This window comes from Contarinia nasturtii, unplaced genomic scaffold (assembly GCF_009176525.2).
Source record: "Contarinia nasturtii isolate CC-2019 unplaced genomic scaffold, AAFC_CNas_1.1 Cnas_scaffold_695, whole genome shotgun sequence".
Taxonomy (NCBI): Eukaryota; Metazoa; Arthropoda; class Insecta; order Diptera; family Cecidomyiidae; genus Contarinia; species Contarinia nasturtii.
In genome coordinates this window covers 3,709,235-3,719,538 of record NW_022198046.1, presented here as the reverse complement: position 1 = coordinate 3,719,538, position 10,304 = coordinate 3,709,235, and the positions used below count along the sequence as shown (strand labels likewise).

The following is a 10,304-nucleotide window of genomic DNA, read 5'->3' as shown; positions in this document are numbered from 1 at the left end:
ATTGTTTTCAATTCGTATCATCTGCTGACGGCATCCAGATGAGCTGAAATATCCAGATGACGGCAGCTAAATATATTGTCTGAGTATACATTAAATATCACTTTTGGAAGAAAAATTGAATTTTTCCCATGGATGATCATGAGCATCACACCAGACATGACACTTCACTCTATCAACCAAAGTCGCTCAAAATCTAATGGTTTCTATTCCTCGGCACCCCCAATCATCCTGTGAAGTCAGATTTTGAATTACTTTTCTTGTTTGAAAGTTATCGTGTTAACAAATTTTTGCGTACAGGGTACCACGCACATACATTCGGACATCGAAAAATCGCTAGATTCGTGTTCCCTGGCTCCTAAAACACCCAGAAAACATGTTTTTGATGGGTGTTAATTTTTAGACCGATTCCAATACTTCACCTTACACACTAGGTGTGTGCGGAAAAGTAAAATGTCCAAAAACCAATTCAACATCCATTCGAACCCCAGTTCATACGTAAATTGGACGAAGCTCTTAGGCACCACAAGTAATAAGAACATTTTGAAGGACACTACCAAAAATAAGAAAACTAAAGATGTTAAGAGAAAACCATTAAAGCAACCAAAAAAACCAACACAATCACAAAAAGCATCAACTTCAAAGCAAATGAAGATCGATTCGGACGAAGATGAGGAAAGTGAATGAACGCGATCTACAGAAAATGCAAGCTCGTATTAGTGCACTATTCACTGAAAGTCATTAAATATAAATTGATTTGATATCAAAATAAAGATCGTATTGAAATACAAAACTTATTTGAAAAAATATAGCTATGTGTTTTGATTCAATAGTTGCTGACTTCAAAAATGAAATAAAACTTCTTAAACTTTATTATAAGTTGATGAATAAAAAAAACAAAAGCCAAAATAAGTTTAAACATATTCTGTAGAATGGGTAATGTTGAAATTGTTGTTTAAATAATCAAAATGGTGCCAGATAAAAGCAGGCAAACGGATATTGAAGTGTTATGAGGGGACAGAGAAAAAAACAGAAGTTCTGATACTTTTTGAGTTCAGAAACTTCGGAAATAAATGATATTTTTTATTATTATTTTTCGCGCATAGTTATTGCATCGCATTGTTATTTCCAACGTTGTTCTACTTATTTTGCACACAACCGGACATTAACTTTGATAAGAATAAGTGAATGTCGTTGATAACAATTAACAAAAAAAAAATCTTATTCATTATTACATTATTCAATTCAGATCAGTTGTTATTTGAGAATTTAATTGTTTGGTTGCAAAACAAAATTCAAAGTTGAAGAATGGAACGGCGCATATTTTTGATATCAATTTGTTTGATTTTTTCTACAAAATATGTGAGTTTTTTTTTTAATTTAAAAATTAAATTAATAAAATTGTTTGAAAAAAATGGTCAATTTTTAGTCTGTAAATGGAGAAAAAAAGGTGGCAAGTATCGATGCAAGCGATATTAAAGAATTTCGTGCAAAATATTATGTAGAGCCCGTCAACGATTTGAGCGATTTGAATGAAACATCGATTGATGTAATTGGTGTATTTGAGAAAATTAAAGAATTGGAAAAGAGAGGTTTTGATATGTTGAATTTGGTACCAGACAATGGTGCTACATGCTCCATTCAAGTCAAATACTACATCTCAACCATCATTGAACGTGCCAAAGAACAAATCGATTATTGCGTTGAAAAACATTTGAACATAGATAATCGCTTAGAATTAAATGTAAGCATTTTACATTGATTTGTGGCTTTTTTCCCAATTTCCCAATTAAAATTATCTCATTTTTTCGATAGACCGACCAGAAGAGTTGCACATTGGAAATATTGGACTCGGCACAAAAACAAATCGATGATATGTCGAAGATAGTTGACGACTGTAGATTTGTTGTTTGAAAATCACACTGCATGTGAGAAAATATGAAGATTTCAATATGATTTGAATCTTCTCGGAAATTGTCAAATACCAATCAAAATAATTTTTCAACGTTGACATCCGACTTTATAAATAAATGAACCGTTAAAAATAATTTCTTGAAAGAAAATATAACAGATTTTGTTTTTTATTTAAATTGGATACCATTTTTCACTTTATTCCATTTTCACTAGTTTCGAATTCATTCAATTGTCAACATTGACATTGACAGCTTTTGTAAAAGTTTCTATATAACCAAAAAAAAGCAATATTGAGAAAAATGTTTTTATTTGAACAATTTAAGACGTTAAAACAAGTTTCCCACTATGCAAAATATACGAGAAAGTGGTTTATCAAAGCTGCATTAGATAAACAGCAACTGCAAGAACAATTTGACTTAGTTTGTGGATGCGTAATGTCTGCATTGAAAAATCGAAAAAGTTTGTCCGTTTCAGAATTTAAAAAAATTGAAGAAGAGCTGCGTTCAAAATGCAATGAATTAAAAAAAATGCAATTTTATCAACACGTATTTAACGTTTTATTTACTCTACGGCCACCAAATGATTCGATTGAAAATGCGAAAAGTTTTGTAGAAGCATTCAATATAAAGAATGATCTAAATGTAAAAAAAAATTTCATTCGACTTTATACACAGAAAGCTTTGGAGTTTGAATTAACAGAAAAAGAAGAGAAAGAATTGGTCTACCGGTTTGTAATATTTACCACTTTCCATAGATTATTTTTCATTTCATTTTTTAATCATTTTTAATTCAATTTAGATGTGATGAACTTATAGCTCGAAAGATCAAAAACTGCAAAAAGTTGAGTGCAGTCATCGCGTTGGGTCTATGTGCCACAAAGGACTGGCATAGAGCAATTGAACTTCCCAATCTAACACACGGACCACTGAATATTCTAGCACAGAGAGCATTGAATGAGAATGACATCGATTCAGCTTTTAAAATAACACATAGAACCATTACACTTAACAAATGGTATCAGTTTTTGACTAGTAATACGATCGAATCATTTTCAAAATATTTCAATAGGAATCCAACATGTATTCCGTCAAATACTGACAAATTATTTTCCCTGTGCGAAAAACTAAACATGCAATTCAATGAACCATCGATAAAGGAATTGGTGAATGTTCTAGAAAGACATGGGCATCATGCAAAAACTACAAATATCAATTTGTCGTAAGAGTCAACCATTTTAGATTCATTGGATTGAGAATCACAATGCTCAATTAAGGAAATCAATTGTTTTTATTTCATCCACAGTGGCACCTGTAATATGTGTAAAAATCAACTCGAAGTAGTACGTACTCTGACGAATGCTGAATTCAACATCTTGCAAACAGAATTTATGAATAATGTTGTGAAAGGAGCCGATATTTATCAAAATACCACACCCGAAGAATGGGATTCGTTTGAACAGATGATCCAGAAAAATGGACCATTTGATATTGTAATCGATGGCTTAAATGTTTCCTATCAAGCAAATTTAAATAACGTACAAGCTAACGGATTAAGTAAATTGAGTTTGTCAAACGATTATTATAAATCACCGTGTTCATATTCTCTAGCGGATGCAGCAAAGCAACTAATAGATGAAGGCAGACGCGTTTTAGTCATTGGTAAGAAACACATGAAGGTTTGGTCAACAATGGAAGATATTCGCCAGATCGCCACTGTCTTTTTGGTTGAAAATGAGTAAGCTTTTCATTTTCAAAATTCATAAATAAACATTTTAAATTGTTTCATTGATTTCAATTGCAGTTCTAATGATGATATATTTTTGCTATATGCGGCCATATACAGCGGCGAAAATGCTTGTATTTTGACACGAGACCATATGCGGAATCATAAGCATGCGATTGGAGAAGAGTACGATCTCACTTATCTCACATATTGATTAATTTCTATTATTTCCATTCTTTTCTATGTGATTCATACTAGGTACGATGAGTTGTTTAAATTGTGGCAACAAGAACATTGGTATAGCTTTGAATTTTCTCAGAGTGGGTCAATAGAACTTGTGAAGCCGATCCAATACAAAATGTACATTCACAAAGTGGATGAATTTTGGCATGTGCCGTTCGAAGCAAAGGACAACGTGGTATCAAATATATGGAAAAATTATGAATTGCCTGAAAATTGGGCTTGTATACGAATCAAAGATAATTTTGAGTGTTGATCCCAAAGTTTGTCTATAGGATATTGTGCATTTAATGCTTAGCTGTAACATTCATTGTCCCGGTAAAGTTAAAAAAAAAAAACACAATTACAGACAATTATCCAAAATTCTTAAAATTTTACTTTTTTCCAAAAGATTTTTTTATTTCTAAAAATGTTTAACATTTACTGATGAAAATATTTTTTCGATGGAGTTTCCTTGGTACAAACATGAAACATTCAGTTATGAAATATATTTACAATTTTTTGTTAGCTTTGTATTTTGATTCATAGATGGCACACTTATCAGTAAAAAAGTACCATTTCATTTTTCGCTCGTTTTGATTCCTATCAGCCATTGACGTTTATAGGTCTCAGAATGTCAATATGAGCAGTTTGTATTTTAATAACCAAAATGTTTGTGATATTAAGAAAAATACATTTTTTTGAAAATTCAAAGTCATTTCAACAAGTTTTCAACTATGCAAAATATGCCAAACAGTCGACTTGTGAAAGAAAAGCCAAATTAGAAAAACAACAATTTAACTTAGTTCGTGGATGCATAACGTCGGCATTAAAAGATCGACCAAGTTTGTCCGTTTCCGAATTCAAAACAATCGGAGCTGAACTGTATTCGAAATGTAATGAATTCAAACATATTAGTTTTCATTATCATGTATTTAGTGTTCTATTTACTCTTCGACCGCCAAATGATTCATTGGAAAATGCGAAAAACTTTATAGAAGCATTCGATATAAAGAATAATTCTCGTTTAAAAAAAATCTTCATTCAACTTTATACAAAGAAAGCTTCCGAGTTTAAATTAACAGAAAAAGAAGAACAAGAATTGATCCGGATGTTTGTAATTTTTAATATTTTCAATCTTTACCGTTGATGGCTATTTTTTTATACCAATCATTTTTTTGTTTCTTTTTTTTAGATGTGATGAGTTTATAGCTCAAGAATTTCATATCGACTCAGATTGTAATGCAATAATCGTGACGGGCCTGTGTGCTACAAAAGACTGGCGTAAAGCAATTGAATTGCCTCACTCAAATGACATATCTTTGAATAGCCTAGCACAGAAAGCAATTCATGAGAATGACATCGATTTGGCATGGAATATATTACATAGGCTAACTAACCTTTCACATGATCATCGTTTGACTACTAAAACCATTACAGCATTTGCAGAATATTTCGATGAAAATCCAACACGTATTTCGACACATGCTGGCAAATTATTTTTCCTGTGTGAAAAACTCAAGATGCTATTCAATGAACCATCGATAAAGGAATTGGTAGATGTTCTAGAAAGACATGGGCATCATGCAAAAACAACAAATATCAATTTTTCGTAAGACTATATCTTCTGTAACAGACATATTTGATTTTTGGATCTGATTCAGTACAGTCTGGCTAAAAAAAATTATTCTATTCATAGTGGCGTCTGTAATGTGTGCAAAAATCATCTCGAAGCAGCACGAACACTGTCGGACTCAGAATTAAATATATTGCGTGCAGAATTTACGAAAAATGTCGTGAAAGGAGCCGATATTTATCAAAATACCACACCCGACGAATGGGATTCGTTTGAACGGATGATCCAGGAAAATGGACCATTCGATATTGTAATCGATGGCTTAAATGTTTCTTATGGAGCAAATGCAAATAACGCTCATATTTGCGCTTTTAGTAAATTGACTTTTTCGAAAAGAGATAATAAGGCGCCCAGTGCATTGTCGCTGAAGAATGCAGTGGAACAACTATGCAATGAGGGCAAACGCATTTTAGTAATTGGTCGAACACATATGAAATATTGGGCAAAAATGCGTCGTATTCGTCAAATCGCCACTGTTTTCTTCGTTGATAATAAGTAAGAAATACTTTTGCAAAGGCCATAAATGAATATTTTTAAAAAAGTTTTATTTTTTAATTCGATATCAGATCTGTTGATGACTTATTTTTATTGTATGCAGCCTTACAAAGTGGTCAACATGCTCATATTTTATCAAACGACTATATGAAACAGCATAAATTCTCGATCGAAGAAAAATACCGAGAATTATTTAAATTGTGGCAACAAGAGCATTGGTATGGATTTATACTTGATCAAAATAAATCTCTTCAACTTGTAAAACCGATGCAATACAAAATGTATATTCATAAGGTCAATGACTTCTGGCATCTGCCGTTTAAAACTAATAAACACATCGAATCCAAGTTATGGAACAATTATGAATTGCCTGAAAACTGGGCTTGTATACGAATTAAAGATAACGTTGAGTGCAATCATATGGCTACAGTGTGACCATTTACGACAATGTTCACTTCATTCGAGGTTTCATAACGTATAACTATAAAATTATTAATCATATTCAATTTCGTTAAATTTTTGTAAGAAAATTATTTTTTATTCCATTTAAGAATGTTACATACTTTATTGTTTTATGTAATCACCAAAATTCGATGCACTAGAATATATCAACTTGAATAGTAAAAAAAAACCATTTCAAATGTTGTTTAAAATGCTACATAATTTCAATACTTTCTTTTCGTTCTTTGAGAGATAATGTATGTGATTTTGATTGTTTCAAGAATGCTCATAAATATGATATTTTTTGGCGGGGATTATTATATCATTGTTTGTGACATGAAGAAATGGTGTGGAAGTTATGAAAGCAATTTTTGCCACGTTTTAAACAAAGGTGCAACTTGCATTTCAAGCAAAAAACGCGCGATTTACCCTTACAATTTTCATTTTTACATCTAATGGAAACACGTTTCTTTATATCAATCGATGGGAAATGCTCAAATTTATCGTATCGGATTGCATGTGCTGGCCTCTTTTCCTGGGCATTTTTCTCTTTATTAATAACGATGCCGCTGGAACGACGCGGTTGTGTTTTCGGTTCGATACATCCGTTGTTTAATTCTTTTGAAAATTTCGGTTTTTTCGGTGGGTCCTTCTTGTTTTGATTCAATGCAGTTGTGATGTTAATTGGTTCAAAAATCGGAGTTTTTGGTCGAAGATTTAATGTTATCTTTTGCTTTTCGATTATTTCAGACTCTTTCTCTAAAGGATTTTGGCTGCTTTGTTTTTCTTTCGGCAGCGGTCGCTTTGCGGCGAATCCCTTTTTCTCGTGATGTAAGCGTTTTTGACTCGTTGGCTTTTCTTTTTGTGGAACACGTTTTTTTGCCAATTCATTGCCCCTTTGCCGTACCCTTATTGGCTTCGTGAATTCATACTCTTTCATCACCTTTCTTTTCGGTGTTCGTTTACTCCTTCGTACAGGTGTAGCCACTGGTTCTGGCTCTGGTGTAGTTATTATTGGACTATTTGGCAAATCAAGTGGAACCAATTCTTTTGTTTCTGGATCACTCATGACATAGTCGTTGTCCTCCTGAAAATAACATTTGCTTGAATATTGAACACAACAGGTAAACAATGACATACTTACCACTTTAACTACTTCGAAACAGATTTCTGGTGTGGGAAACGCATATTCATAGAGAGCCGGCTCAGTAATAACATCGTTTTCATTCAGTATAAGTGGATTCCGTTCGACTTTCGGACGAATTGTGTGAGCGTTCATCATTTTTCGAAATGAAATAACTGAGAACTCTTAACTCAATGTTTATTTACGCATTGATATTGAAAATAGACAACTATGCTAAATGTCAGTGATGAATGACAGTTTGAATTAATGTTTTTTTTTTCCACGTAAAAGTGAAGTAATAGATTTTACAATTTGAATACATCTACATTATTTTTCATTCAAATAAACACATTTTTAATAAGAAAATTAACAATTTCAAGCGTTTTGATGGCCAATATTTGTATTATGAAGCATTTTTTTGGTGAAATCGCCGCATGTGAGTGTTTAATGATTGTGGTTGACTGAAGCGAGTTGTGCACTGTATACATTGGTATGGTTTTTCACCTGTGTGACGGTTCATGTGAATTTTTAAATGGTACGATGTAGCAAAACGTCCCAAACACACCGTACATGCATGTGGTTTAATTTTATTATGCACCATTAAATGTTTCTTATAACTTGGTGCCGTGACAAAAGTCTTCTCACAATGTGTGCACTGAAAAGGCCGTTCACCTTGATAAAGGGGAAAAAAGTAGAGAGTTCCAGAAAAAATTGCAACGGGTTTCCGAAGAAAAATTAGAAATCGTGAATCACCTGTGTGTTGCCGTTGATGAATTCGATATGTATTGCTGTTTTTAAGTAGTAACCCGCATACTTGGCATTTATATCGAATTTCACTGTGTGTTCTGCGATGCATATTTAGTAATTTACGAGATCGATAGATTTGTCCACAAATTTCACATATCAACTCTTCCGTCACATTCGAATGACTTGCCAAATGGACTCTCATTCGACAACGCAATTCAAACTCTTTACCGCATTCTGGACATTTGTGCACTTGTGCCAATCCTTTGTGCTTTAATTGAATATTCTTTAGATATTTAATCGAAACAACAATTAAATCTGCTTACGATTCGAGTGTGTCGCTCCAATGCAACCCGTTCTACAAATACTTTGTTACAATCAGAGCAATGGATTTTCTCTTTGCTGCTGCCGACATGCATTCGATTGAAATGCACTTTCAGGCCCAATAGTCTCTGGTCACAGTACATTCGGCACAAATGACATTCAAATGTTTTACCCATATGGAGATGTGCTCGCATGTGTGTTTTAAGTTTGCTACGACACAAACAATCTTTTTCGCATAAATCACATATGTATGATCTATACGATGTTGTTGAAGAAGATAATTAATTAGTCGAAAAAATAAATCACGAATCTGAAAGTAAATCATACCGATGTTGCTCACTGCTCTTTCTCTTCTTGTATCTTAGTCTTGACTTGACTTCTGATGATGAACATTCATCACTTTTCATGGTATTTCCGCCCAGTGATGCATCTATATTAACCTCAAATGGAATTTTATCATCTCTTCCATTATTATACAATGTTTGACCCTTTTCAATTCTTTCGAATTGGCCCTTAAAGCAAATAACAATTAGACATTTTACACCACCATTCTTAAATAAACTCACATCGTATTTATCTTGTGGTTCTTCCTCATCATCATTTGTTTGAAAATTAAGTTGTTTGACAAAGTTGGAGAGTTGTTTTTCTGAACATAAATTGCTTCGCGAGATTATTTCAAAATCGTTATCGTTAAGACCACTCAGGAATTTATCAATCAGCATAAAATCGTTGTACACACCGTACATACATTTGGTTATTTGGGCTCTGATTTGGTCAAACCAATCGGTGATATTATCAGCTTGCTTTCTTTGACACATATGAAAGAGACGTCGACTTTGAAAAACCACCAGTGACGGTGATGTGAATTCTGTCATTTGTAATTTGGTATTTTTGTCGATCCCTTTGTGAGCTTTCATTCAGAAAGAAAATTCCAAAAGTTTTTCTTTTTTCTCGGTTTATAAAAATATAAACAGAACCAAATGTCATTGGAATATTTATTAACTGTCAATGCTAATGTCGTACTAGACCTTATGTATGATTTTAAAAATAATATGGGGTTAAGCGCTGTTATAAATGTACAAAAGTGAATGATAAAATGATATGATGAATGGTCTGAATTACGAATGTGACCAAGCATATGTCGATGGAACAATAAATAAAATGACAATAAGTGAGTCTTTACTCTCTTCAAAATTACGTTAACCTAAAGAAAAATAAGTAAAAACCCTATAGCGAATCTCACCGGAATGTTTCTCTGTCATTTGATCTCAACACAACTTTTCCAGCGGTTTTAGTAATTAATAAATAAATTAATGAACAATAAAAAAAAGAAAATAGAAAACTTTGAGAGTGATTTAAAAAATAGAGTCGATTACAAGATCGTTCACACGAAATCTTCCATTCATATTGGACCACTAAAACCATATTCATACAATTCTAGTTTTTCTAGTGTTTCTATTGCGTGAAGTTGGCTCCTTCATATACAATGTATCTAAAAAAAATTACAGCGAACCAACTTCACGCACTGGAAACACACTGCTTTTTCTGCTAGTGCCTTCTAGTTCTACTAGTTTTTCTAGTATAAATATCCCCTTGACTAGAACACATGTTCATTTGCTTGGATTAGATCGATAAATGGATACCAACGAGAGATACTATTTTTGACTGAAAACGTAGTGCCAACCAACG

General features: G+C 32.8%; 4 protein-coding genes across 5 annotated transcripts; 3 read left to right on the top strand and 1 right to left on the bottom strand.

Annotated features, from left to right (window-relative positions):
• The first annotated feature begins 1,250 nt into the window (after positions 1-1,250).
• On the top strand, positions 1,251-2,065 carry LOC116341313. Its single transcript, XM_031768288.1, has 3 exons — positions 1,251-1,359; positions 1,427-1,741; positions 1,813-2,065. Exons 1-3 carry the CDS (start codon positions 1,306-1,308, stop codon positions 1,909-1,911), a joined length of 468 nt encoding a protein of 155 aa, XP_031624148.1. The 5' UTR covers positions 1,251-1,305; the 3' UTR covers positions 1,912-2,065.
• A 126-nt stretch (positions 2,066-2,191) lies between these two features.
• On the top strand, positions 2,192-4,187 carry LOC116341153 (mitochondrial ribonuclease P catalytic subunit-like). 2 transcript variants are annotated; one of them, XM_031768062.1, is made up of 6 exons: positions 2,192-2,638; positions 2,710-2,925; positions 2,980-3,129; positions 3,214-3,645; positions 3,712-3,819; positions 3,892-4,187. In XM_031768062.1, exons 1-6 carry the CDS (start codon positions 2,211-2,213, stop codon positions 4,127-4,129), a joined length of 1,572 nt encoding a protein of 523 aa, XP_031623922.1. In that variant the 5' UTR covers positions 2,192-2,210; the 3' UTR covers positions 4,130-4,187. The 2 variants fall into 2 exon arrangements, with proteins under 2 accessions (XP_031623922.1, XP_031623921.1); XM_031768061.1 differs by having other exon boundaries at positions 2,710-3,129.
• A 315-nt stretch (positions 4,188-4,502) lies between these two features.
• LOC116341275 (mitochondrial ribonuclease P catalytic subunit-like) lies at positions 4,503-6,577 on the top strand. The gene is made up of 4 exons (XM_031768231.1): positions 4,503-4,965; positions 5,048-5,464; positions 5,552-5,983; positions 6,055-6,577. Exons 1-4 carry the CDS (start codon positions 4,523-4,525, stop codon positions 6,416-6,418), a joined length of 1,656 nt encoding a protein of 551 aa, XP_031624091.1. The 5' UTR covers positions 4,503-4,522; the 3' UTR covers positions 6,419-6,577.
• Positions 6,578-6,874: 297 nt separating this feature from the next.
• On the bottom strand, positions 6,875-9,597 carry LOC116341276 (zinc finger protein 664-like). Its single transcript, XM_031768232.1, has 6 exons — positions 9,182-9,597; positions 8,943-9,127; positions 8,618-8,870; positions 8,301-8,562; positions 7,569-8,219; positions 6,875-7,511 (listed from the first exon to the last, which is right to left on the bottom strand). Exons 1-5 carry the CDS (start codon positions 9,530-9,532, stop codon positions 7,951-7,953), a joined length of 1,320 nt encoding a protein of 439 aa, XP_031624092.1. The 5' UTR covers positions 9,533-9,597; the 3' UTR covers positions 6,875-7,511; positions 7,569-7,950.
• Between the last annotated feature and the right edge of the window lie 707 nt (positions 9,598-10,304).